Source organism: Opisthocomus hoazin, chromosome 16 (assembly GCF_030867145.1).
Source record: "Opisthocomus hoazin isolate bOpiHoa1 chromosome 16, bOpiHoa1.hap1, whole genome shotgun sequence".
NCBI lineage: Eukaryota > Metazoa > Chordata > Aves > Opisthocomiformes > Opisthocomidae > Opisthocomus > Opisthocomus hoazin.
In genome coordinates this window covers 18,130,151-18,157,591 of record NC_134429.1, presented here as the reverse complement: position 1 = coordinate 18,157,591, position 27,441 = coordinate 18,130,151, and the positions used below count along the sequence as shown (strand labels likewise).

Sequence of the window (27,441 nt, the reverse complement as noted above, 5' to 3'; positions counted from 1 at the left end):
TCACTGCCTGACTTTCACCGAGCCCCTTTCCAAGACCCCCAGAACACAGGGCTGAAGCAAGGCCCGATTCGCTTTGGCATGAAACCTCTGGGCAGGTCTCGCTGCCTGACAAACGCAGGGGAGCCTTTGCTCTAGGATTAGGGGTTTACACGTGCCTGACCTGAACAAGAGGCAGCCACCGCTCGGGAAACCCTCCCGAACCCAGGGACCCTTTGGGGAGGAACAGCTTTGAGAAGGACAGCAGCCACGGATAAAAACTCACCTCCGTTAACCCAGATGATGGCAAAGGAAGAGAGAAGTATTCCAGAAGAATGTGTATTGCAATTGTCCGGTCTCACAGAAATGCACCAGGGAACTTTTACAGCAATAGGGAGGGGCTTTTCCCTCGTAATAAATTGCAGATACCGCTCTTCAAACCCAATTCAAAAGATCATGGTGACCATCTTCAAAGTCAGCGTGTTCACAGAAGCTCATGAGCATGGCTGCCTTCCAGCAGACAACGTCCTTCTGATGTTCCCTAATGCACTTTTGTTCGGAATAAATAGATCCTTTTGGAGTTAAATTACTAGACACAAATTTTCCCAAAATGAGAGTAAACCTGAAACAAAACACTAACAGCTAGCAGACCCAAAGCAACACACACGCGAATGTGCAGACAGATGCCCATCCTACAGTACTGAACACCATCCACAGCTAGAAAATTAAATAGATCTTCAACTCAGCCACATTTACACGTTAAATACATATAATCCACTCAAACCTTGCATGTAAACTTTGTTGGATACCTTTCAAGAAAAAAAAAAGTACAATGTAATGTGTAGATATTCAAGTACCAAGAGCTCCTGGATTGTTTTGTTTGCACCAGTGAAAGACAAAAATAGAGATTTTGTTAAGATGTTTGGTTTGCAGCCTCTTTAGGGAACAAAGGTTAAGAATTTAGAGCCTCAGGTAAAAATATTTGTATTTGCTGGTGACCTTCTATGTGCTAAAGGATCTGGCCTAAGAGGCTGGAAAATGATAGCATTGAGACTCCGTCCCCTGTTGTTTGCGTCCTGGTCTTGCTGCTGCTCTGGAGGGGGGAAGAGAGGTTGCAGCCCACACTGAGGTTGTTCTGATCCCCGGAGTGTTATGGCTGTACTGGAGTTTGGCTTGTGAATTCTCTTCCTTCCCTCCCTACCTAGATATTCACAGACAGCATTTAGTGTGGGTCCAGTAACGTGCGGAGGGATGGGAGGAAAGGATGCAGCCCCGTACGAGGAATCTGGAGCGTCCCTTCCCAGGAAGACCTCGGTGAACACGATGGCACATCTGCTGGAAGCACATTTCTTGATTCCACCTGCCAAGCTGTCAGGCTCACAATATTGCAGGTCTCCACCATGGTTTGGAGCCAGCACTGGCAGGGAAGAATTATTTGCATAAAGTGGAAAGAACATCCCATTCTGCCCAGATCTGGATTTTTTTTCTCCTTCTCTGTCAGATACCTCTGATTTCGCAGGAGGACAATCCTACGAGCACAGCTATCGCTACCAACCTTATACACCACGATGGGGCACATCTCCTACATCTTTGCAGACTTCAGAGCTCCATGGGAAAAGGTTTAGCTTAACAGCTATTCTCAGGGATCAGCAGATCCTCAGAGTGACCAGCCTGAGGACCCTGGCAAAAAGGAAAATGGTCAAACTAACCCAGCCAGCAAAGAGCCCTTTTCTTTGGCTTTGAGGGACTGCTCCATCGGAACACCCAGTCCCTCTTCTCTGAGGGAGCCTGACCAGCGTTTTGTTCTTCCTTTTATTTCCAGGGGGGCAATGCTGTTCCTTCGCCAGGGCTCCCCGAGCCGGCGCAGCCGCGCTCCTTGTCACGGTCACACGCTGCTCCTCTGGGTCCACAAAGGCGGTCGCTTTTGTGCTTTGCCCCCATCCTCAGATTTCGTGGAGAATTTTGTACTCTGGACCTGCCAGGACTTGGGAACCAGCCTGTCACAGAGCGGGGCCCTTCCCTTTGCTTTGTACGCCCCAGGCTCCTCATCCAGGAGGGAAGCCTGGTGAGAAAGGAGCCCAGGGGCTTCTCTGTGCCTGGCTGTGGAGGCTTTCCCTCAGGCCTGGTAAAACTGCTGGTTGGGTGCTGAGGAGGTGTGCGGGGTGCCCGGCTCCTTCGCCTCGGCTTCCCACAGGTTGTCATAGCTCTGGAAGCTCTGGAGCTCGGCGTAGTCATGGTAGGCTGCGGAGCTGCGGTGAGTGCAGCCGGCTTCTGGAAGGTCATAAATGTTGACATTCTCATCTGCAGAAAAACAGACCAAAGCGCTCAGAGAGCTCATGGGCAACCCAGGGGCTGCCTTTTCCTTTGCCAGCAGAGAGCACACATGAGGATCAGCAAAACCGCAGCCCAGATGCAACCAGGTCCGGGCAAAGCGGTGGAAGTATGCCACAGAAGAAACCACAAGCCCCCATGCGTGACGGGTGGCCAGAGCCCGTGGGCAGCGAGCAGAAGCCAAGACGAAGGAAGGGCACGCATGAGTCCCCGCGCTCCCTGCTTCGAACGATGCTTACGGAGACAGCCACCGGCGAGGCGGGGTGGGCTGCAGCACCCAAGCAGCCTCCCAAGAGTCTCACCTGGTGGCTGCAGTGATGGGCCCAGACGTTCCTCTCGCAGAGAAGGAATCTGACAAGAAAGAGATGCACCGATGAGGATGAGTACTGTAGTCCTGGGGTACTGCACACCAGGAATCAGCCCGCTGCTGGTTCCCCCATCCCCCCTCCCCAAGACGCATCCCGTCACAGAGCAAAGGGCTCGGAGCCCTGCAGTGACCGACCACTCTTCCAGCTTGGAGAAACCAAGCTGGGACCCCCGTATTCCCCTGCAGCCTGTACATTGCAGGGCATTAGGACTGCATTTACAAACTCACCTCTTCAAGATAAGAGGCGTTAGCTGGAGGCCGCAGCTGGAGATGGCATGAGGTGCTGGCGGTGCTGTAGCTCGGCACTGCAGACACCTCTCTGCAGTGACCGCTGGGCAGGGGCTGGCAGCTCCTCGTCTGCAGAGAGAGATGCTGGGGGACCGGGACGGCTGGGCACCCGCTCGCCTGCGCTGAACCCGTCTGCCCGTGACACTGCAGGAACTTAACGGAAACAAACTCCAGATTTGGTACCTGCTACGGAGAGTTGGGGAACACCCACCGGCTGCTCCCCACCTGTCAGCCAGCCCTGCTAGGAACAGACTTCGGCAAAACAAGGTTTTCTGCCTGCCTTGCAAATTCTACTACATTCCAACCCTGAAGGCCTTAGCTGGGAAAAGAAGAATGGCTGTGGGATCCTCGCAATGACCCACAGGTAGCGGAAGTTGGCCAGATGGGAAAGCGGTAGGATGAAACCTGCTGGCAGCTCCCAGGACAAGGAAGGACAGAGAGCAGTCAGGAAGAACCCTCGAGGGAAGGGAGGACTTCAGCAGTACGGGGGATGCCAGCCACAGACTCAGAAATCATTTTTTCCCAAAGAGATGCACACAGCTAGAAATGTGGCCTTTAATAGGCACTCAGTTATCACAGCTGGATTTTTTGGGGGTGGATGAAGAGGTCTCTGTGTCTGACTCATCTCTAGTTTCTGTAGACTGGATCACATCTCAGTCTCTTTGGTCGGTGAAGTGGATAGAGAACTGGCTGAATGGCAGAACTCAGAGGGTTGTCATCAGCGGCGCTGAGTCTAGTTGGAGGCTGGTGACAAGTGGTGTCCCTCAGGGGTCAGTACTGGCCCCAGTCTTGTTTAACTTCTTCATCAACGACCTGGATGAAGAGTTAGAATGTACCCTCAGCGAGTTTGCTGATGACACCAAACTGGGAGGTGTGGTAGATACACCAGAAGGCTGTGCTGCCATTCAGCATGACCTGGATAGGCTGGAGAGCTGGGCAGAGAGGAACCTGATGAGGTTCAACAAGAGCAAGTGCAGGGTCCTGCACCTGGGGAGGAACAACCTCATGCACCAGTACAGGCTTGGGGTGGACCTGCTGGAGAGCAGCTCTGCGGAGAGGGACCTGGGTGTCCTGGTGGACGACAGGTTAACCATGAGCCAGCAGTGTGCCCTGGCTGCCAAGAAAGCCAATGGGATCCTGGGGTGCATCAAGAAGAGTGTGGCCAGCAGGACGAGGGAGGTTCTCCTTCCCCTCTACACTGCCCTGGTGAGGCCTCATCTGGAGTACTGTGCCCAGTTCTGGGCTCCCCAGTTCAAGAAGGATGAAGAGCTACTGGAGAGAGTCCAGCGGAGGGCTACAAGGATGGTGAGGGGACTGGAGCATCTCCACTACGAGGAGAGGTTGAGGGAACTGGGCTTGTTCAGCCTGAAGAAGAGAAGGCTGAGAGGGGACCTTATAAATGCCTACAAATATCTGAAGGGTGGGTGTCAGGAGGATGGGGCCAAGCTCTTTTCAGTGGTGCCCAGCAACAGGACAAGGGGCAATGGGCACAAACTGAGGCACAGGAAGTTCCGTCTGAACATGAGGAGGAACTTCTTCCCTCTGAGGGTGATGGAGCACTGGAACAGGCTGCCCAGGGAGGTTGTGGAGTCTCCTTCTCTGGAGATATTCAAGACCCGCCTGGACAAGATCCTGTGCAGCCTACTGTAGGTGACCCTGCTTCGGCAGGGGGGTTGGACTAGATGACCCACAGAGGTCCCTTCCAACCCCTACTATTCTGTGATTCTGTGATTCTGTGATTCTCTGCCTTTGTCTTGCAGTTTCTGGCTCTTCCTTGGATTGTTGTGATGCCGGCATCCAGTGATAAGACAGGGGAAACCTGTTCCCCTCCGACTCTGCCCTGGCTTGAAAAAACAGAGAACTACGCTGTGTGCCCTGCCCTACCCCGAAACGCAGGCTTCGCGTTTCCACATCCCGCTCGCTTGGGCAGACAGCAGGAAAAGAAATGGCCCCAGGCACGATTTCTGGAGCCAAACGCCTGTGTGCTGAGTCAGAGCCGCAAGCAGCAGCAAACGCGCAGGGTACCTCGTCCCTGAAGCTGGAGCCTGCCGCGCTGCGAGCGCTGGGCGAGCCGGGCTTGCAGGGATCGGCGGACACGGGCGAGCGGGGCATGGCCGGCTTCTCCAGGGAGCTGGAAGCTGTCGAGGGCTGACTTCCCACCAAGGTCCATCTGTTCAGCTAAAAGGCAGAATTGAAACAGGAACGTGACATGCTGTTCCCAACTGGGAATTCATCCCCGGGAGGGATCGGAGTGGGGAATCTCCCCGCGATTCGAGTCCCAAACGCTGCTCAGCCCCGAGGGATGGCGGGGCTGGCTCCTGCCCGCGGCCGTCTGTGCTAACAGGGGGACTTCCCTGGGCGTAAGGCAGATGCACACTCATCGTGGGGAGGGAAACATGGCGTCACACACTACACCGGTGATGGGCACATGCTGGAAAACCCTCGGAAGATGAGGCTGTGTCCTGTGAAGCAGTAACACTCCCACTCGCAGAGCACTGGTGCTCGTGCTGCCTCAGGAATTAGCACCCGGCATCTCCGGGCTCCAAGAGACGTCGTTCCGTTTGCTGTGTTTAAACTCACCTCCCATGGGCCGTTTTCAAACAGAAATGGATTTCACGCCGGCTCTAGAGCCAGGGTGGCTATTCCTGCCAGCAGCACCGCAGGGAAAATGCGAACCCGTTCCTCTGCAGCCCCACCGCCCCCCGGCCCCTTACATCGCCCAGGTCCACGCGTGGCAGGGGAGCTGCCGGGTGATGCTGCGAGCCGTGTGCCGAGTAGGGCTCGTTGTACACCGAGGAGAGGAGCTCGCCGTTGGGGTTTTCATCGATGAGGCTGCAGATGGTCCTCTCCGTGTCCTGGCTGGGCAGCTGCTGGCCGCAGGGCCCGCATTTGCCTTTGGACTTCCTACCGCTGCCACCCCTCCGCGGGTCCTGCGCCGGCAGCCCCGTGCTCGGCCGGCTGGCGTGTGCCAAGCACTGAAAGGAGAAGACAGACCCCCGAGCTGGCTCTCCTCCGGCCGGCCCCGGGGCCGCAGACCCAGCCGCAGTGCTCGGGCTGCTGCGGCGGGCATCGCGCTGCGCGGGTGCGTCGGCACGGTCCTGCGGCCGGCCCCGCGCGCGGCTCCCCGTGCACGCAGACACCCCCGCACGTACAAGCGCTGCAGAAAGGCCTGCCTAACCCATCACCTCCACCCACCACGGGCTTTTACTTTGGGATTCCCTGACCTTTGAGCAGACCCGTTTGCCATTTTGCAATCTGTACCAACAATCCTCACGCAGAGGGGAGTTTTGGGACGGGACTCTTCCCTTATCAGCAATGACAAAGCTGAGCCAGGACAAATACAGGCTCCAGGCATGGACTCGCACAGCAAGCACCGACCACCCAAGCTCAGCCCACCCGGGCACCCGGATAGACCGCTCTGCTCACAGGCAGCATCTGTCCCCGCATGCACCCCAGGCTTTTGGGGGGTTCACTTACATGGAGAGGCTGGGAATAGCCAGGGGAGAGGGGGTCTTCGAGCACCCTGCTCTCAGGCATCAGCACGAAGGACTGTCCGTCGGGGAGAGAGCCGCTGTTCTGGGAGAGGTGCGTCAAGGTGGCCACTCTCCCTCCCGACGCCCAGGAGTTTGTACGGCCATCAGAAGTCAGCGACCCGCTCGCGCTGCTGGCAAACTAACGGGGGGAGAAGAACAGCGTGTAGGAACGGCCCTCTGAATCACAGAGTCACAGAATGGTGGGGGTTGGAAGGGACCTCTGTGGGTCACCCAGTCCAACCCCCTGCCGAAGCAGGGTCACCCAGAGCAGGCTGCACAGCACCACGTCCAGGCGAGTCTGGAATATCTCCAGAGAAGGAGACTCCACAGCCTCCCTGGGCAGCCTGGGCCAGGGCTCCGTCACCCTCAGAGTGAACTCTGCACAGCCCCAGCCCCATCTCCTGCCTGAGCATGGCCGGGCCAGCCCAGCCCTCCGTGCCCACATCCCAGGGCCAGATCTGGGTCCGGGCTGGCATGGCCAGCAGCTGCCCGGGGCAGCCATGCCCGGTTCGGCACAGTCTGCTGCCCTCGAGGGCTCAGAAGGCGGCTGAGTACGGCTTGCAGGGGTGACGGGGGCAAATGACGAAGGTCAGTGAGGAGATGGGTGCTCAGGCACCCTGACCCCATCCGGCTGCAGTGCTGGCAGGGTGGGTCTCTCCTTCCTTGCAAGACTCTGTTAACATCCTTGTGCCAATGCCTCACTGCACAGCACCGTCACAGTCTGTGGCCAGGGGTCTGCTTTCGAAGGAATTTAATATGACATATGCCCATAGGGCTTCAAAATAATTTGCGGGGATGAGCAGCTTCATGCCAGCCTCCGAACAGCGGCCTGATGCCAGCCTGCTGTGTCACAGGAGCACTCACGCACGGCCAGAGACAGGACGGACGGGAGTCCTGCGAAACGTCTATGGATTACCACGCAAACCCACGACTTCTGTTACCTGGCCGGGGTGTGGCAGCTTTGATCCCGAGAAACTCTCTGATCCGGAGAGGGAGGAGTCGGCGTTTCGAAACTGGGCTGTTTTGAGACAGTAGAGCCAGTCCCGGTAATCATCGTAGCTGCGGCAGATCACCCGGATCGAGTTGATCAGCCGGCCTGTAAAAACATCCCTCGCTGCTGTTGCTGGCTTTGACCTAGAGCCTGTGCTGCTTCCTTCAGAAACCCACGCGAATCCCCTTGCTCCATCCCTCCCCGCGTTCCCCTGGGGTCTGGAGACCCTGACACCGGCGCAGGGACGACGGCAACGCTCTGCTCTCGGTGCCGACCGTTGGCACCAGGCTGAACGCAGGACGGGGGCCATCACAGCCGGGAAGACGGCCACAGCAGCTTCACCAAACCAGCCTCACCCCAGAGACCTCTGGGGCTGCTGCCAGCCCACCCCTCGGCACGCCGGACACGCACCTTCTATTAAAAAGGAGGTTTTCTCGTTCTCTTCAAACAGCACTTGGATGGCGTTGAGTGGCAGCTCGCCCTGTGGGAGACAGAAGCAGGCTCAGGACCGCAGAGCCGAGCGCGGCTCGCAGTCCGTGCCGTGCCGCAGACGGACAGAGCAGGGAGGACAACGTGGCTGCCCCTGCCCGCTCGCGGGCTGGAGCCTCTGCAGGCTTCACCCGGCCGGTGAAGCTCCGCTTCTACAGGGGCTTTCCCGTCAGGGAAGCCAAGAGGCTTTAGGAGCCTACTGCGAAGCTTTGCCAGCTTAGCTCGGAGCATAAGGAGAGAAGTCCCCAGCGCAGGGCCGGCGGTGAGGACAAGGCAAGGCTGGCAGCAGCCTGGCTCTTACACTCATAGAATCATCAAATCATTAAGGTTGGAAAAGACCTCTAAGATCATCAAGTCCAATGGTCAACCCATCACCACCCTGCCTGCTAAACCATGTCCTAAAGTGCCACATTTACATGTTTCTTGAGCACCTCCAGGGATGGTGACTCCACCACCGCCCTGGGCAGCCTGTTCCAACGCCTGACCACTCTTTCAGTAAAGAAATTTTTCCTAATATCCAACCTGAACCTCCCCTGACGCAACCTGAGGCCATTAATGCAGCGTGGGGAGGAGGTGCAGTTCAGCCCCACTGGCAATCCCCTCAGGGTCCTCTGTGGGGAGGGGGGGGACGAAGGGGACGCTCAGTGCCTAAATCACCAAGGCCAGGTCCGCAGGAGAGAGGCACCCGAGCTGCTGCTGATCTGGGTGAGGACTCGGGTCCTCCATACCCTCACAGGTGTGGGGCACAGGCACGCTGGAGAACTCTGTCTCCAGCAGATTGACTCAGCCTTGTCCTGGTAAACTCACCCTCCCTGCTCACAGCTCTCCCCCTCAGCCTTCTTGCAGGAACGAAGCCTCCGAAGCCAGCGTGACTGCACGAGACATTTCTGTAAGCTTTGCTCTTACAAAGTCCCTCCTGAGATCCGAGCTTGGAAAAACACTTCTTCCCTTCTAGCTCTGCTTTCAACAGTTTCTCATAGTTTAACGGTTGACTTCTCCAGAAAATTTTCCATGACCAGACATGGTCCTGAATGAGGTTTTAGTTGCTGGATTGGGACTTCCAGTCTCGCACACAGGAATCCCCACAATCCATGCCCTGCGAAGCCTTACAAAGCCAGGGCTGAGCCCTGTAAATGCCAGCTGGTGAAAGGCGAGCCCTGGTGTCACACCGCACAGTTGCGAATGCCACTCCCGTGATGGCAGGCACTGCGCGGATGCTCCTCTGAGCAGGGAGCCGAGGCAGAGAAGCTACCGCAGCCTGTCCCCTGCCCCTGGAAACACTGGAGTTAGGACATCCCATGTGCTGTTGCCCCTAAGTGCAGTGGTACCTTCGCATGCACAACCACCACTGCCCTCCCTGCCATCAGCCGGTGTCCCTTGGCCATCCCTGCATCTCCCCGGGCGTTGGGCTGTGTCGGGCCCAGCGCTGCCGTGAGCTCTGGGGGGACGGGCAGGAACAGGCAGCACCCAGAGCTCATCTGTCCCTGCAGCTGCACCCCCTTCTCAGGCCCCTGCACCCCCTCCTGAGATCCCGCACCCCCTCCTCAGCCCCCCGCAGCCCCTTCTCAGCCCCGCGTCAGGGCCCCGCTCTGCTGCCACGCGTCCTTTGAGTGTCATCGCTGACACTTTGACTTCTCTGTGATGGGCAACCTGGCAGAAGGGCTGAGGGTTTGTCAACACCGAATTAGGATCTAGGTTTCCTCTTTCTCTGGGGCTCCCCAAGCTGAATTTTTCTTGCAGAAACGGAACAAGAACAGTCCTGGGAGAGCAGCTAAAGCAGGTTCTGTGCTGGAACAATCTCACAGATCAGCCCACTGCTTTACTTCTCATCTTTGTCTTTCTCTCAGCAGGGGAAAACCAAGTCACACGTGGTTTCTTCGTTCCTTAAACCCCCGTTCACCTCACCTGGGTGTCACCCTAAGCCTGCCTGGGGGCACGGAGCACTAGGCAGGGGCAGCTGGTGGCAATGGCCCTGGGAGCAGCTCCTGGCCAGGGTGGCAAACACAGGGTCCGGGGAGCACTCAGAAAATGAAGTTCCCACCTCACACTGCTCTCCCCTGTTCCCAGCAGCAGAAGAAGCACAGAAAGCAGGAGCGAAGCCCCGTCATTTAGCCAAAGGTCCCCTCAAAAGCTGCAGTCGGTCAGGATTCATTTGCCTAAGTTTACGGGCTGTGAAACAAGGCGTCAGCAGAAACTCCTCATCATCCCCTCACTGCACAGGCTCTGGGGAACGTGGCTGACGGGACGGCTTTGCCACGAGGCCAGCGTGGAGCTCAGCCGGGTGTCAGTGGTTTGTGCCAGCCAGCTGCCTCTCTGCAACAGCCTGTGGGCACGCTCGGGCTTTTCTCCTGCACGGAAAGGGCTTCACGGGCTGAGCAGCGCAGGAAGGCTGACGTTGGGAGGCAAAGCTCACGCCACGCTCCGTGACTCGTTTCGCCCTGCTGCTGTCAGAGATGGACTTTGACGCTTCAAGTGCTGCAAGGCTGCGTGTGGAGGGGCTGCTGCCGCCTGCTCCGTGATGGAGCCCTGGCCCAGGCTGCCCAGGGAGGCTGTGGAGTCTCCTTCTCTGGAGATATTCAAACCCCGCCTGGACGCGGTGCTGTGCAGCCTGCTCTGGGTGACCCTGCTTGGGCAGGGGGCTGGGCTGGGTGACCCACAGAGGGCCCTGCCAACCCCGACCAGTCTGTGATTCTGTGATTCCTGCCGCTCCTCAGCTCGCCGGCACACTCGAGCAAGCCCTCCTGCCACCGAAGACTGCGTGGGCTTCCCCTGAGGCGCCCGGTGCTCCGTCCACCCCAAGGTAACAGCCCCCGGTCCATGGCAAGGGGCTGGAACACCCTGGGGCGAGAGTCCCACCGCAGCAGCATCCCACAGACAACATGCACGCCGGCTGCAGAGACCCTCCAGCAGCTCTCCCCTCGCCGATTTACACCTCGCCCAGGGCCTTTTCCCACCAGCGGTGAGCCAGAGCCTGCTGCTTCGGGTGAGCCCCGTCCTGGCAGGCTCAGCCCCTGCCTTCCCCTCGCCTGTCCCACAAACTTGGCAGCGGCAGCTCCTGCGGTTTGTACGAAACCAAAGAACAAAAGGGCCGGGCTATTCCTTCACACACAAATTGTCAGGCTCAGCGTCTGCTCGCAGGGAAGGGAAGTTAATTTGCAGAAGCCCTGGGAGAAGGCTCCTGTGCCCTGACACGCCTGTGGAAAATCAGGTTCCCCGCTGCAGCGTCACAGGCTGGTGAATCACCTCCTGCGCAGAGCCTTGCCATTACCCGGCGAGGAAGATGCCCGGGACCAACGCTCAGGCACCGTGGGAAGGGAACGTTGCATGGACGAGGCAGATAAATCTGGTTTAAGGTTTCAAAAGAGATGAGTTCATCTGAGAGCCCAGCCCAAGGTCCCCTTGCATGGTGCCCCATTCCCAGAAGCTGCAAACAACACGTTCCCGAAACCAAGCTCTGCCTGAGGCGTGTCACACCAGCTGCTGGAAAACACCCTCCGCTGCCACACTGGGGACGGAGCAGAGCTCCGACTGGCATAGAATCACAGAATCAGAGAATGCTTTGGGTTGGAAGGGACCTTTAGAGGTCACCTAGCCCAACACCCCTGCAGCGAGCAGGGACATCTTCAACCAGACCAGGTTGCTCAGAGCCCCGTCCAACCTGACTTTGAATGCTTCCAGGGATGGGACCTCCACTGTTGCTCTGGGCAACATGTTCCAGTGTTTCAACACCCTTATGGTAAAAAATTTCTTCCTTCTATCTAGTCTAAGTCTACCCTTTCTTAGTTTAAAGCCACTACTCCTTGTCCTATCATAAGTTCCTCCTTCACAGCCCTTCCCATTGCAGGCACAGCCATCTCCTCTGGCCAGGGAGATGCTCTCTCTTCCCTGGAATTAAGAGCAGTCTGCATGGCTCGGGACCTGAGGCGGACATGGTGAAATCACGTGAAGGAGGACCCCAGCGACTTCGCACTGAATTTCACAAGCCCTCCATCTCTGCAGGGTTTCCTGGCTCCTCTCTCAGTGACTAAGAAGCAGCTCAGCTCCGCTCCACCATGTGCCGGTGCCGCTGCACCTGCGGGTTCAGAGACAGTTCAGCGCTCTTTTTTGGCACGTTTGTTCCAGCAGTGATGTCTAAGATGGATGCTGGCAATCAATTTTAAGGGCCATTCAGACCACAGGCAATGCGAACGCAGCTCCCAGCGCCCACAGTGCCACTGCCCATCTGCGCCGAGCCTCCTAGCCTTGCTCCGACAAGCAAAGACACACCGGTGGGCTAGAGGAGCTCATCTCGCATCCCATTCAGCCCTCCATGTCCTTGTTGGCCCTTCCCCTGGCATGCCCAGACGTTGCTCAGGGCCCTTGCTCCGCAAAGAGCAGCAAACGCAGCGCACCAGCAGCGGCCTCTCCCCTCTGCCCGCCAGCCAGCGAACTGCCTCTGCCCTTCCCCACAGGCACCAGACGTGCTGCCTGGATGCTACCTGCTTTCCCGTGGTCCCACAGAGCGGGGTCTGGGAAGCCAAGCCCCCATGGGAGCACTCCCCGGGGCTGTTCCAGCTCCTGTCTCTCCAGGCTCTCCGCCAGCGTAACCGCACAGAACCGTGGCAGCTTCCCTCCTCCCAGAGACTCAAGGTACCTTGGCAGCCAGCTCCTTTCCCTCCGGGCTTTTGTAGGAGGGCAAGGTGTTTCTCATGGGAAGATAGCTTGCAACATCCCTCTGCCTGCTCACCTGCCAGCTGGCAAGGGAGCAGCGTGGAGGGAAAGCCCTTGCCAACACGAGGAGCACAAGGGAACGCAGGTGGAGGGGAGCAAGAAGCCAAAGAAGTGCTGGAAAGAGCCGCTGCGGATGGGCGAGAGAGAGCAGGAAGGTGCTCCCAAATGAACTTACCTTAAAACAGAGGCCGCTGCGTTCTTCTGATACTATCACCAGCGTGGACGGGTAAAGCACCAGCAGCCGGTCATGCTGCTCCTTGGGAAGCAAAGAGGAAGAGGGTTCCCTGTGAGCAGCCAGACCGGGTTCAGATCCAGACAGCCCTTTACTTTGTATTTTTACTTTACTAGGAGGTGGGTAAAAGGACCCTCGGGGACCCGCTGCGTCAGTGGCAGCAGGAGGCTGTGCTAGTCACTGCATCCGCTGCCTCTTCCGAGCCACGCTGACAGGAGGTTGCTCCCCAGAGATGTGTCCTACCTGGAAAGGCAGATGCTGAAGCTTCACTTTGGAAACATAGAGGACATCGCCTAGGGATTCCCGCTGGGTCCCTCTCCACTCCTGGACAGGCATGTTCTGCACGGACCAGCGCAGCTCCTCCTTCCCCATGGAGCTCTGGTTCCAGTCGTTCTAGGGACAGGAGCAGAACTGAGAAGCAGGGTAAACGGGTCCTCCCCTAAGAGTTCAGCTAGCGCATGGCCCACCTCAGGACACCTTCCAAGCATGGCAGAAGCAGGGAAGAGTAAATCTATCTGTGCAGGAGCCAGTTTTCCATCTGGGACTGAATAATCGTACTTGGTGCCTAGCATCATCGGTATGTTGCCTTTCAAAGGGGAAAGCCTCTGTGTTACAAGTGGGGAGATGGAGACAGGGAGGCAAATAAAACACCCCACAGAGACTGGAAGAGAAGACAGGTGTCTTGAAGCTGGCCCTGTTTTCTAGGCCTCAGTCCCAGTCTCCTCCTTCAAATGTTTGGTAAATTCTGGATTATTGTACAAGCAGCCAACCACGTGAGAATTTCTCTGAAGCAGACCCACAGCTCTGACCCTTCAAAGGCCGCGGTGCTGGCACCTCTGGGTTGCCGGTCTCGCTTTCAGCACACATGCCCTGCCAGACCCTCCATTCTTTTTGCCTTCCCTGGCAGGAGGCTGCACAAAAGGCACGGGGCACTCGGGATTCTGGAAGAGGAAGGCGTTAGGTGAGTGCCTGGAAGCGCGGTGGAAACGGCTGAGAGAGGCTGGCAGCAGAGATCATCCCTCCCACCGACCGCAGCAGGAGCAGCGCAGCGTCCACCCGGCCGGTCCCGCTCATTCAGCTCCGAGCCCGCAGCGTGGGAAGCAGCTGCAGCCCTCCCCGTCCCAAGACACCAACCTGAGAGAGGAAGGGCAAGTCCAGGCTTCCTCCATTTAGCTGGATCTGTTTCTCCAGGTGATAAAGCCACTGCTTCAGCTCTGACTCAGTAGGGCAGAACACGATAAGGGGATTCAGCAGAGGACCTAGGTATGCGAGACACAAGATGGGCTGAGCAGATAAGGGCACCGACAGCAGCATCAACAAGTCACCAGCTGGCCAGAGCTGTTACGCTCGGCACAGCGCAGCGTGGGCCGCCTGCGAGTGCGTCGCTCTGCTGACACTGTGCTCCGGTCCCTCCTGCCACCACCTTCAGCACGTTGCTTCACGCCGGGCCAGGACTGCTCCAGCACCTTCCTACCGCCTGCTCATGCAGCCACATCTAGCTCTGACCCCTCCAGCCACTTTTCAGCCCCAAACCAGGCCAAGAACAAAAATCAAAGACAGTACAAAAGCCGAGCTTGAAATCAACAGACAGATTTCAGCTTTAAAAATCCCCAACAGTTCGTGAAAAGCATCTCTGTGGGCAGAGACCATCACAAGGTGCTGCTGCAGGCAGCCTAACCCAACGCAGAAGTTTCAGGCTCTTTCTTAGTTTCACTTTGGCACTCAACATGTAGAGCATCGGTAGCTTTCTGACACTGTTTATTTACTGCTTCACCAGATATAAGCCGTGCCAGACAAGCTGAAGCTGCTCTCAGACATACTCCTGAAGGGAGGAACAGCCCTGGATTTTGTTGATTTTAATGTTTCCAGCTCTCATTCGCTTAGCAGCGTGAGCAAAGAAGTCTCTCACACACCCTCTGCTACTCACTACAGACATAACCTAGTGACGTTAGCAATCATTTCTGGCAGGCTGCAGAATGTATGCCATGATTAATAATTCACCAGTGATCTCATATTAAACTATTCTTGGTGCGTGTTCAGTACGATGTGACTTTGCGGGGCTCAGAAGTATTCAGATAAGCGAGTGTACTGGATAAGCACGATACTTTGCCCTTCTGTGGAGTCTTTCATCCCATAATCCCTGCCTCATTCATGAACAACAGTCAATTAAGACTTTGACACAGCTCTGTCTGTCGGGAAATGCACTAACACAGAGCAGAGGAGGGGAAACAGAGGCAGAGACTCCCCGAGTGACTCTCCACAAGTCACTCCGTTCAGACCCATTACAGTCATCAGGCACCAAGCATTACCGGGCACCCAGGGGTCCACGTGCCCTGGGGGCTCTGGGGCCCCCGTCTCCTCTTCCCTTGGTTTCCCTGTCTTTGCAATGGAGACAGTGATTCCCTGCTTCATAGAGTTGCTAGGAGGATCACAGAATCACAGAATGGTAGGGGTTGGAAGGGACCTCTGTGGGTCATCTAGTCCAAACCCCTGCCCAAACAGGGTCACCCAGAGCAGGCTGCACAGCACCGCGTCCAGGCGGGGCTGGAATATCTCCAGAGAAGGAGACTCCACAGCCTCCCTGGGCAGCCTGGGCCAGGGCTCCGTCACCCGCAGAGGGAAGAAGCTCTTCCTCCTGTTCAGCTGGAGCTTCCTCTGCTTCAGTTTGTGCCCATTGCCCCTTGTCCTGTTGCTGGGCACCACTGAAAAGAGCTTGGCCCCGTCCTCCTGACACCCACCCTGCAGATATTTGTAAGTATATATTAGGTCCCCTCTCAGCCTTCTCTTCTCCAAGCTGAACAAGCCCAGCTCCCTCAGCCTCTCCTCGTAGGAGAGATGTTCCAGTCCCCTCTATATCAAGGTGCTAACATTATCCAGATATTCTGGCAGCTCTGAATACTTCTCTGGGCATCCAGGCCCTTATACAAACGTCGGGAATCCTTCTGGAAGGGCATGACCCATAACACGGCCCTGCTTGCTCTGCCACCTTCTCCAAGGCCAACCTTTCAGACATATCCCGAGGGCTGTTTGCGTTGCCACATCTAAACAGGGCCCCAAAGGAAGAGAAAAATGAGAAGAGAAACTCCTACCCCAGCCTGAAGCCTGAGATGTGCCTGCAGCTCGGGCAAGGAGCTGCCGGGGAGGCTGCGAAGCAGAGCCTGAAAGGCTGCTGCTAATTCAGTTGCCCCAAGGGCATGTTTGTGGCAGGGCCATGACACAGCCATGCTGAGCAACCTGTGCCGGCCCTCGTGCTCTTCCCTTCTGCCCCGTCCTTCCTCTTTCCTTGTGAATGCTCCAGAGGAACACAGGAAGCAAGAAAGCCCCTTCCCGCAGCAGCAGCAGCTTATTCCCACCCAAATCCCTCTGTCTGGAGACACTAAAAAGCTGCGACGTTTGCAGGTGAGGCAGAGGTAACTCGAGGTGCTCAACAACTTCATCGGCATCAGAGGCTGTGCAAGAGATGGGCCACAAAGCCAAGGCGATGGCCCTTCTCCGTGCCACCGCACCGAGGGACGGCTCCACACGCTGCCGGGCTTCGCTCTCACGCTCCACCTCCACACTTGCAGTGATCGTGCCGGCGTCTTCTGATGTGCTGAACTACCCTAGAAAGTGCAGTTCATGGGGAACTACCAACACCACGGGATTTCACAAGAGTATGGGTTTGTGTCTTCTGTGTCTCACAGTCATGAGACAAAAGGCTTCCACCCTGACTCTCCGTGTGGCCACGGACAAGGCTCTTACCCCCTCTGTGCCTTGATTTCTCCTCCTCTAGCAGAAAAATACAACTGCTCCACTGATCTCCCAGCAATCCTAAATATCGCTCCCTCCCTGGTTTCTTTGAGTCTTTGCTTCCTGACACACACAGCATATCCAGTCCCTAAGCAGGACACAAACCCCGCAAAGCTCGAGGCAATTTTCCACCCAGCCACACTCCTGCGTGTTTTCATACAAGCAGAACAAGTCCACCCACCCCAGCGCAGATGCCCCTGACAGGTTACGCCTGGGAGAAGTTTTCCTTCATCTTACAGACTCCCAGAGAGGGTTGGAGAGCCCTGCCTAGGACAGTGCAACAAGACCACAACTACCACAACTCAGCAGGCTTGACAAAAGCGATGGCTCGTTTGCACCAGCTCCTTTTTATAATTGATGTAATTGATTTGTTTGAGTGGCCGTTGTATAACCTTCTAGCAGAGCACACCAGAGCACACAGACAGTGGCCTCGGACACAAACGAGCTTTCCTGGCTCTGCATCATTACTGGGTTATTTACTTCTGTGCACTTCACACTTTAACTTCTACTCTTGGGGGCTGGAAACTTCTGTAATTCAGCAACAACTAAGCCCAGAGCAGCCTCCGGCCATGCTGCAGACAGGTCGTTATCCCAGAAAAATGCTTATAAAGCGAGCTCACTCGGAGAAAAGTCTAAAAAACTTGTGGAGGCAGGAGTGCTGGTGAGGGAGGAGCTGCTGAAGGGACACTGGGTGCTGCTGGCACCAGCCTGGCATTACTGGTAGAGGTGACTTGCGTCTCGGCACTGCTGCCCACCGCGTGTGCTGGAGCAGTGCCACGCGTCAGCACGCACCGTGCTGTGCACGCGCCCGCTCAGAGTCACTCCCCGGCCTCGGTGTTTATACAGTGGTGGCAGATGGGGTTTTATTCCAATCCTGCATTCAAATGTGGGGCACAAAGAGAAAACGACTGGGCAGCAGTGGAACTGTCACCACGTGTCCCGAGGAGTAACCAGCTGGAGCACGGGACCATCCCTCCTCTGCGCTCCCTACCCGGTGCCCTCCCTGCCTGCAGCCCTGGGCATCGCTGCCCGGGGGTTTAGGAGCAGGGAGCCCTTGGAGGGAAGGATGCAAATGCTGGAGGGAAGAGCTTCAGCTCTCTGCGACCTGCTTCCACAACGTGGTCCTTCTCTGGGACTAGGTCAGAGCAGGACAAAGAGCAGAGGCAGTCGTGATTCATACACCCGCTGTTCTCTCTTCAAAGCAAACAAAGAGGCACCAACCTGCGACGCGGAAAGCATGATCCTCCTGCCCCGAGCCCTTCCCGTTCTCCACTGCACACACGCTCAGCTCTTTCAAAGGCAGCAGCCCCTGCGTAAGAAGAACACAGCATTATTTTGGGGGGCAGCCCGCGGGCACGCTCTGCAATTAATGCCCCTGTGGCGTAGGAGACTGGAAGTCCGGACCTGGCCCCAGCAGGCTGCTGTGGCTCACAGCGTGACTGCAAACCGTTGCTCTGAGGAGGAACGTTTGGGACTTGGAGCCGGCGTGCTCCCCTGAGGAGGGAGGTCCAGCAGCTCCCTGGGCTCCACGGGGCCAGCGCGCTGCAGTGACCAGCTGCCATGCTGGCAAGCACACTTTCTTTACCATCCACGTCTTTCAGTTTTAAGAAAAACTTCAAAAGAACATTGCTGATTTAACACAAGAAAGCCAGAAGATGGAAATGACCCTAAAGCAAAACCAAGCTGTCCGGTTTCTACGCTCCGGTTCATCAGAGTCCGACGATAACGCAGCACGGGAACAGATGCCAAGCGTGCGCATCCTGTCTTGGGCTTTCTAAGCAAGGACTGTAAAAGTTGCTAATTGCTGTGATTTCTAAGGGTCAGTACTGGCACATGAATTCCTTTTCAATTCCTCCAGAATTAACAATCCAAGGAACTGTTTATAAAGTAGATGGGGGATTTTGTAATACTGTTTGTATTCTGACGTGTCTTTGCAGTCAAAGGCTGGCTTGCGGGATGATTCGAGATTATATTGGCATCCTGCATTAACCTCAAGTTACCTTTCTAAAAGGAATGAATTTTATGACCATCTACAGAACAGCCGTGCTCAGCTTTAGTTACGCACTGACGCAGAGGGAGAGCGCGTTCGGGGCTTCCTCTTTGCTCGGCTGTGATTTTCTGGCTGCATGTGCGAAACAGCCTGTTGTCTGCAATTCACCAGCACCATCAGGTTAAAAGGTTGACGAAGGGTTTGCCAGGATAGCTCCCCGAGGCTGCCCTCGGGTTTTTCTTCCCACCCTCTCCCACATGCCTCTCTCTCCGCCCTGCAGATGAAGAAGTCTCCCTTGGTTCAGAAGCCAGGGCCAAGCCCACCATTTGCACTGAGCCCAGTGGGATTTTGAGCAATAGGAGCTCTGACCCTTACCGGGGCGCAGCTCTCTGTGCTTGGTCCTCTACACAAAGTCCAGGTAGCCTAAACACCTCCCATCCCTGGTCCTGCCTGCCAGCCCTGCACAAGCCCCTACCCCACCTCTGTGGGGTCCTTTATCTCTCCCCACAGACAAGGTCAAGGACACAGCTGGCACTGAGGTTGTCCGGGTACAGTCCTGAGGAAGAAATGCCTACAGAATTTGGAAAATGGGAAAAAAATTGGAAAAATGTAAGAAATCCCCCAGGAGCTTGGCATCCATGGGAAGGAACTTGTTGGGATCACCTAGGGGAGGCCAGCGGCAGCCCCAGGAGCAGAGTCCTCTGCCCAGTCCCGTTCCATCCGCCCAGTTCTCCCAGCTTGGCCATACTGCCCGACTCTCCAGTGACTGCCCTGGCATGTCCAGGAGATGCCCTACCTGGTAGGTGAGTCCGTTGGAGCCCACAGACTGGAAGTACAGGTAAGACTGGAACAGCTCCAAGAAGCAGTCATTCACCTCCTGCAGAAAAGACACATTTTGGGGTTTATTTCCAGATCCCTTCCTCCTCCCAGCTCCCCGCTGCAGCTCAGACTGGTCTGTGCACAGAACAGCCAGCGGTCGCTTATCCAGGGGCCACCACTGCATTTCTGTCGGCAGATCGGCTGCCAGCCCCACAGCTGAGCCTGGAAGCACGGCCCAGGTCCCACCGGGATGGGAGCCGGTGGGTGCCAGCTGGTACCCATGCACCGTGTGGCAGCAGAAGTCCTTGGGCCCCGCATAGCCCGAGGAACTCTCCGTGAGTCACGTTTCCCAGAATTACACTTTACTTCCCAGTCCTCCGCATCTGGGAAGAGAAATGCACACAGACGGGTGCCGCAGCTTACCTGGCAGTGCTGAAACTTAAACTTGACCTTGGAGTAGTAGATCATTGACCCCAGGTTCCTGACAACCGTTTTCCTTCGACCCTTCTTGAACAGGCTGGGGAATCTCTGGTCCAAGTTTTCTTTCTGGTTTTCCTGGTTCTGAATATTCTGCACCAAGGATTCAGGAGAAACATATCAGAGCTGGTGGGAGGTGGGGACTTGATGTCTGGAAAACGTTCCCAGAACATCTTCTCAGGAGGGTTTCCTCGGAAAGCCGCCCTGGGCAGGCGCCTGGGCCGGGCTGTTTGTTGTTGAGTCTCCATGCCAGCGTGGAGCTGGGGTTCGGTTACTGCTCGGACGCTGTCCTCCCTGGGCAGGGGAGATACCGACCCAAAGCAAGGGTTTCTGGTTTGGGAAAGAGGGGGTGCAGAAATACATCCTACATTTATTAGGGTCTCCCAACACCACGGACGACCTCCTGCCATCCTAATCAAATTCACTGGAACAAGGACCGATGGAGGCTAAGCAAACACAGCTTTTCCTCTAGTTCCACCTGGATTCCTCGGCTCTCCCATCTGCTCAGACCCCTCGGTTGTTTCAGGTGCCCAGACACTTCTGGAGGCAGAGTCCCACAACCATAAAAGAAGTCGTGAAGCTGCTCACTGCCAGTGTAACAAGCTAAGGGAAGCCAGCGAGCACCGGAGGAGAGCATGGGCTGACTCGGGGCTGGGGGGTTCCCTTATGTCCCGCATTCTGGTTATTCGGAAATTCTGCCTTCTGTGCGACGGCACAAACCCACCCCTGCGGCACCCCACTGCTCACAGCCCGCGGCTGCTGTCGCTCTGTCTGGATACTCCATAAATCCCAGGGGTGAAAAGCTCTCCGTGCAGCTTCTCCGGGACAAACGATTTTACTTCTGGGCGTTGGCTGATTCCCTCGGGGTGAAGCGAAGGGCTGCGTCCCAGCGAGGCCACGGACACCCCTGATTCCCCCCAGATCTACACCCCACTTGCATACCTGAGTCTTTAATGTCAGCTTTGTTAGACATGTCACAGACTCTGGGCTATCCATTCCCAAGCAAAAGAGAAAGGTAGCTGGGAGACGCAAGCCTTGCCCGGCTCCCCAGGCTGAGGCCACCTTGGTGGGACCCCATGCCGAGCACCGGCGGGTGCCCTTCCTGGGGACCCTTGCAGTGCAGGCATGGCCGTGCTGGAGGCAGGGTGCAGTGGTGGCATGCAGCTCCCCGGGGCTCGCACGCTTCTGTCCAGGCATGAGCGGGGTGCCGGGGCTCGGCAGGGAGCCAGTGACAGCCCGACACCCCGCATGGCCGGGGCTCCCAGCAGCCAACCTGCCCGGCCCTCCCAGCGCGCCGTGCCAAGGGGACAGCTGCCGCAGCCCGTGACAAACCAAGAGCCCGCAGAGCGAACCAGATCCGTCTCGCTGGGGCCTCCGTGACTCACCCCCCCCCCCCCAGAACGACATTAACCCCTCTCCTGACCACCCCAGGGACATCGGCAGCGCTCGGGCCAACGGGAGGTGGTGAACTGGTGATGGAACCTAGCGCTGGCGGGACCCTTTCATCTGCAAAGCTTGGGGTTCCTTCCAGGGCCTCACGGAATTTAGGTAACTCTTTTTAGGACACAAGTTAACCCCTTCTCCACCCCAAGTCTCCCTCCAGCTTTTCCAGCTGGCTCCACGCAGAACCCATGAGCACATACGCAGATCCTCCCTTGGAGGAGGGAACCTGCTGGCTGCCAATTAATGGTCTCACTGAGAGGCAATTAAGCATAGGAAAAGATTACATTTGCTCTCCAAGCTGCTGTCTGAACAAAGAGCAACTGATCACCTGACAGCTGTGGCAGCAAAAAACCAAAACACCGCTTGGATAAGGGCAGCCACCAGCGCCAGGGAGGGGGGAGAGGATAAAGTAATGAAATTACAGCCACGGCGATCAGCAGCGACGCTGGCTACCAGCTGCCCGGGTGATGCCGCTGCCTGGAACGTGCCAGCCAGATTCCTCCGTAATAAGTAAGGCCCCAAGAAGTGAAAGCAGCCTGGGAGCTGGGAATCCAGCAGTAAGCTTTGGCGAAGAGCTCAGCCTGCCCACCAGCTTCCGCAGGGACCCTCCCGGGGTCAGGAGGGAAAGGGAGAACTTCCACTGCCACTCTTCCCGTGGCAAGAAACACATCAAACGGAACACCTCCCTCTCCCAAGCAAGGATCTACCAACCAGCGTTTGCAGCCAGACTGGGAGGACAGCCGGATTTAGCGGCTGAGCATGGGGGCATCTCCAAGGCCATGGACAACATGGGATGACACCACTGACACCTCCTGCCGCCCGTTCAGCTGCGGGCTCCCACACCAGTCTTTCAAGCCCCAGCAGCCTTATCACTCATGATCAGGCATCGTGGTTGCACAGGAAGAAGTGGGACTGTTCAGCTCTTTTATTTTTTAATTTTTTTTCACCAGGCAGGTCTCGCCTGGTTTTTTCCAGCAACCTTCGCTGGGGTGCCACTGTTAAACCCCAGATGCGTACAGCGTTCGCGTACGTGCAAGAACTGCCCTCACCGCTTTCCACAGGTCCCTGCCCACGTCTCAGGAGAGCAGCAGCAGGGAGCTGGACATCACTAAACCCAACAGCCAGCACCAGTCCCCAGTAAGAGCAAGCACAGCCTCTTTGCTCTGCACCAGGGGCCGCAGTGATGCCCACCTTCTGCTTTTCATGCTAACGCTGTCCAAGACAGTCACAACCACAGTCCCCGTTGTCCCTGGAGCAGAAGAGCTGTGACTTGGGCAGGGTCAGAGCCCGGTTCCCGGGCAGCGCGCAGGCAACGGCACGGCCAAGCAGCCTGGTGGGTGACACAGGTAGGCGAAGCAGCCACAGCTGCCACCTCCAGTTCTGTGGTTGTCTCGGCAAGGCCACTTAAGGCTGGGTGGCACGGAGGTGGCATCAGACACCTTCCTGCCCTGGCCACAGAGGGAGCCTGGGGGACTGGGCACAAGCTCATCTCTTCTGTCCACCTGCGATTTCTATCGCTTCTTTGTCCCCCACTTGGAGAAGGAGGTTGACTAGAGCTGGCTCAGGCTTTCTTACTCACAACAAAACCCCTTTGTAGGGTCAACAGTGCGTCCCGTAAACTTCCTGATCATCTGTCTAGGTACAACATCACGTTCCCAGGACGTGGAGGACTCGCCTAAACCCAAGCTCCGGACCAAATATCTCCTGCTGAATTTCAGATGTCTCTGGGCTCAGACCCACAAGTGCATCCTTCCCCTCTCTGAGAGGTTTACAACCACCAGCACGGCCTGCATCCGGCCATCCCCCAAAAAACGGCACTGGGAAGCCCGTGATGTCCTGTGTGGGTGGGAGACCAGAGCTGTCACAGCCTCCTCCACGAGCATCGCTTACCTCCCCGGCCCACGCTACCCCCGAAACCGTGGGGATGCCTCAGTGAGCAGCCAGAACGAGAGGGAACTGGCATTTATCATTCCTCTGAGATCCTCCCCAGCCAGATGTTTACTCCCCTGGCTGGGCTGTGCTGGTGGCAAGCGCTCTCCTCCCCCGGCCCCATCCCGGGTAGCACCGTTCCCGTTAGCTCAGCTATCCCGCTGGCTTTGAGGCGGTGCGGACCATTGGAAACCTGGTTTCTCTCAGGGTTTGGCGAGGCGGCGGGTCTCTGGCAGTGCAAGCGCCCTGACACGTTCTCTCGCTCTCTCCCTGTCTGGGATGCCTCATCCTACAGGTAGAGCAAGTTAATAATTAATCTGCCTCAGCCCCTGCAGACCCCAGTGACTCCCAGATGAATCACTAATGCCGGCAGAAGGAAGAGCTCAGCCTTGCAAGGCTGGTGCCCTGGGGCTCCGAAAGCTGCTGTTTAATGATAAAAGAAGCAAATGAGAAGCAGCGCTCTTCTGGCACATCCTCCTCCCCCACTTCTATTTAAGCTTCGCAGAAGCTGTGACTGGGAAGTGTGGCAGAAGTGGGAGCAAAAGGCGCTGGCTTTGTGTGCCAGCTGCCCGCGGCAGGGTCCAAAGGGGGCCTGGTTTTATGGGGTGTCACTTGCCCCCGTCCCAAACTGACTGCCGTGGCCAGAGGTTTGGCAACCCCGTCTCGTCTGAGACTGCATCGGAAGAGTCCTGCACTGACGGCTCGTCTCTAACCTGGCCCCGCAGCACTCGGTCACCTCCGCTCTCAGAGGTTGTTTCTCGGGGCAAGATGGGAGTGGGAAGGGACTAAGCCAAGGCTCTCTACAGGCCACACAAGAAGCTTGCAGCTGAGCAAGGAGTTTGAATCCCATCTGCCCCAGGCAAGGGTAACATCTAAACAACTGCTGCACCCTCCTTCCTTCCCTGAAGAGATCCCACGCTCTCGTGCTCCCAAATGAATAATCTCTCGCTGACCTCAGCTCTGTCAGCTTGCAGGATTCATTTTCCAGGATCCGCTAACATGACAGCTCTCCCTGCTTCCCCTGGGGAAGTATCCAGGATCCGTCCAGGACCTGGTCCCATCACTGTCCAACCCTGCTGGATGCCAGCTGAGTCTTGAGGGGAACCATGCCCATGCCACGTACCCATCACTCTCATTCACAAATAACGGGCAGGACTGCGAAACAGTCCCAGTTCCGCTGTGCTTCCCACCTTTACAGGTCAGGACACGTTCCCCAAGAGAGAGGACGGCACTCATCCGTGGCCACCTCACAAGCCAGGAGTAGGATCCCAGTCCTGCTCCTTTCTCAGGCCCACATGAGGAAAAGGAAAGGTTCTTTGGGCTGGAAAGCGCCAATCTGGGAGCAGCTGAAGGGAAGGGGACTGCAGGGTCCCTGCTTGTGAGGAGCAGATGTTTGAATCGCTGCAGGAACCCAAAGCAGATGCAGCACTGCTCAGAACTCGGTCCTGCAATACACCAAGCTCTGGACAAGCACCTCATCACCAGTGAAACACAATGAGGCAGCAGCTTGAAACCCAGGAGATAATGTCCTGCTGCCGACCTTCTCTGACGTTACCTCCGTCTAGCTGTGAGTCTCTGCCTCAGTTTCCCCTTCCCCCACACCCACATAGCCTATTTGTCACGCAGTGGGGGAGATGCACATGCAGCACAGCCCAACAGGCCCCGAAGCTCGGTCCACATCCCTGGCACACACAAAGGGACCAAGTAAACGTACCGGGGTTCATCGTTTCACCTCCGCTTTCACCGAGCAGTGCTGGGAAATGGGCCATATGGCCACAAGGCTGATACATGCCTGGGACAGACCTGCCCTTCCTGATTACCTTCCCGAGGCTCATTGCTAATACGCTGCCTGCTCCGTCTCATTCCAGCGTGGGAATGAATCATCCTACCTTTGAATGCTCGCTCGAATTTTCCCTTCCTTCACAGGCTACCCAGAAACAAAAGAACCAATAGCGAAGGGGTGTGCGAAATTCTCCCACCGCGTCACCTGCTTTGCTCGCAGCACGACCCCCCCACCCCACCTCTCGTTTTGGGTGATGGCAGGTCCCCCCAACGCCTGCATGGGGACCCCGGAGCAGCTAGCTCTGCCGCTGTGAAGGGCACGGGGCTCAGCCCTTCCCGGGCTGCAGATGTGACCTCCAGCTGCTGCTGCCCCTGGTCCGGACCCTGCGCTGGCCCTGGGGTGGGTGGGAATAATCTCTGGGAACAGCGGGGAGGGGAGCTGGATGAGTTTGTACTTGCCTTTCCTGGAATATATTGCAGGATTTTGTCTGTGGTCGTCTCTCTCTCCCGCCCTCCTTCCGTACCAAAAAAGCTGGGCAGTTTGCTCTTGCCATTTTGTCTATAGAGGGGAGAAAAAAACCAAAACCCACATGTAAACACAGATCTAGGTTGATGCATAGTGAATTCTGCCCAGAAATAAGGAAGCCAGAAAGCTCAGTAAGCAATTTGTCACAGGCTTTCTAATCGTCCCAGCCCAGCAAAGGGCTGACAAACAGCCGGGGAGAATCGTAGCGGGGTTCGTCCTGCACTTGTCGGTATTTCTTTGCTTTTTCACTTCTCTTTGCAGAACCAAACGATCAGCTGGGCTCATCTGTGTCTCCAAACCAGCGGAAGGACCAGATGTTCCATTGCAAAATACAAAGACCAAAGCCAGCCCTGCCCACTATTCCAAAGCCCCTGAAGTGGCAATGCATGTTACACACACCAACACATATTCACCAACAGGTTTGATTTCTGGCTCTGTGGTTTTCCTCTCTCCCTCCTTCCATTCCCAGCCAGGCCCCCAGCTTCTCCTTGCACGCACACCATTAACGAGCAGTTACCAACGGTGTTCAAGAAGCCCTGGGACTGCTTTGTAGGACTTCCCAGCACTCGCTCTCTCTTTGCAGCACTTAGTTCAGCAGAAACCGGGCTTATCTCCACGGAGAGCCACGAGCGTGGGAAGCCGTGAGTCAGTGGGGACGGGAGGTGCTCTGGGGCTTGGCTGCCCCACTGCAGGTACCTGACGTCAGCCCTCCAGGGTCCAAATTCCCCAGCTGATCCCCTCTCTTTTACCCCACAGTAGCCCCGCAGACTCCGACAGGTTTTGCTCCCAGTTTGTGGCAGAACGGGAGACCCAGGGAAGGGTTTCAGCACCTTCTCTTGATTAGAAGTCCCCCAGCCTAGCAGAGTTGATGGGGTTTGCCTCGAAGCCCAGGACATAGACGGGGCTGGCGGGTTCGTGAGGAATCACCCAGCGGAGCTCCTTTCCAGCCCGGAGCGCTCGGGATGGGGAGGGCTCTGCTCCGTCTGTGCTCCGGTACCGGCAGCAGCACCGGCACGGCGCCGGTGGGAGCACGGGCGGTGGGAGAGGCGGCGTGCAGGGAAGGCTCTATTTTGGGAGAGCCGTCCATCGCTGCGGTACCCAGCACCACGGAACCCAGCGGGTTTCACTGACGCTTTCCCCCTGCGCCTTCCTTCAGGGTTACAAACACGGCTCAGACCACAGGGGCAAAGCGCTGGGATTTGGGGCTTTCTCTCTAAAGTGAGAGGAGCGGGACCGTCGTTTTCTCGCAACTCTGGGCGTCGTGACTAAAAAAAGAAATCGCAAGCGAAAACAAGGAGCGCCAGGCATTCCGCACCTTGCCCTGCCTGTCCCACCGAAGGGAGCTGTAATTTCCAAATGAAATAATTCACGTTTCTCCCGGGGGCAGCGACGCGGGGACGCTCGCGGGATTCCTCCCCGGCCACTCGCGGCCGCCACAGCCCGGCACCCCGCAAAACCACGCGAAAGCCCGATTCCGCCGAGCGCGGAAATCACCGCCGGGTCTGCCGAGCGGGGCCCGGCGCCGTGCGGTGCCTCCCGCGGGGGGAAGAAGCGGGGGAGCCCGCACGGCCGCAGCAGCCGTCGAAGCGCAGGCGGGCGGTACTCACTCTTTCCTCAGCGAAGGCTTCCTGCGGAACGAGCCCCGCAGCCTCCCGGGCGCCTGGGGCACGCAGGCCATGTTCCCCATGCCGGCGGGGCTGGGCGCGGGTGCGGGGGTCCGTCCCGCCGGCGCTGCCCTCCCGCCCGCCGCGGCTCGCTTAGTGCGGGCT

At 57.1% G+C, this 27,441-nt stretch overlaps 1 protein-coding gene across 3 annotated transcripts; it reads right to left on the bottom strand.

The window, feature by feature from the left end:
- Nucleotides 1-13: 13 nt before the first annotated feature.
- Nucleotides 14-27,441, bottom strand: PLEKHN1 (pleckstrin homology domain containing N1). Of its 3 annotated transcripts, none has more exons than XM_075437555.1 (16): nt 27,280-27,441; nt 25,606-25,705; nt 19,939-20,085; nt 19,493-19,573; nt 17,928-18,015; nt 14,052-14,176; nt 13,161-13,310; nt 12,861-12,941; nt 7,898-7,967; nt 7,437-7,591; nt 6,440-6,634; nt 5,677-5,937; nt 4,988-5,140; nt 2,903-3,115; nt 2,610-2,658; nt 14-2,277 (listed from the first exon to the last, which is right to left on the bottom strand). In XM_075437555.1, exons 1-16 carry the CDS (start codon nt 27,357-27,359, stop codon nt 2,093-2,095), a joined length of 2,133 nt encoding a protein of 710 aa, XP_075293670.1. In that variant the 5' UTR covers nt 27,360-27,441; the 3' UTR covers nt 14-2,092. The 3 variants fall into 3 exon arrangements, with proteins under 3 accessions (XP_075293670.1, XP_075293672.1, XP_075293671.1); XM_075437557.1 differs by having other exon boundaries at nt 2,903-3,031; XM_075437556.1 differs by having other exon boundaries at nt 12,861-12,935.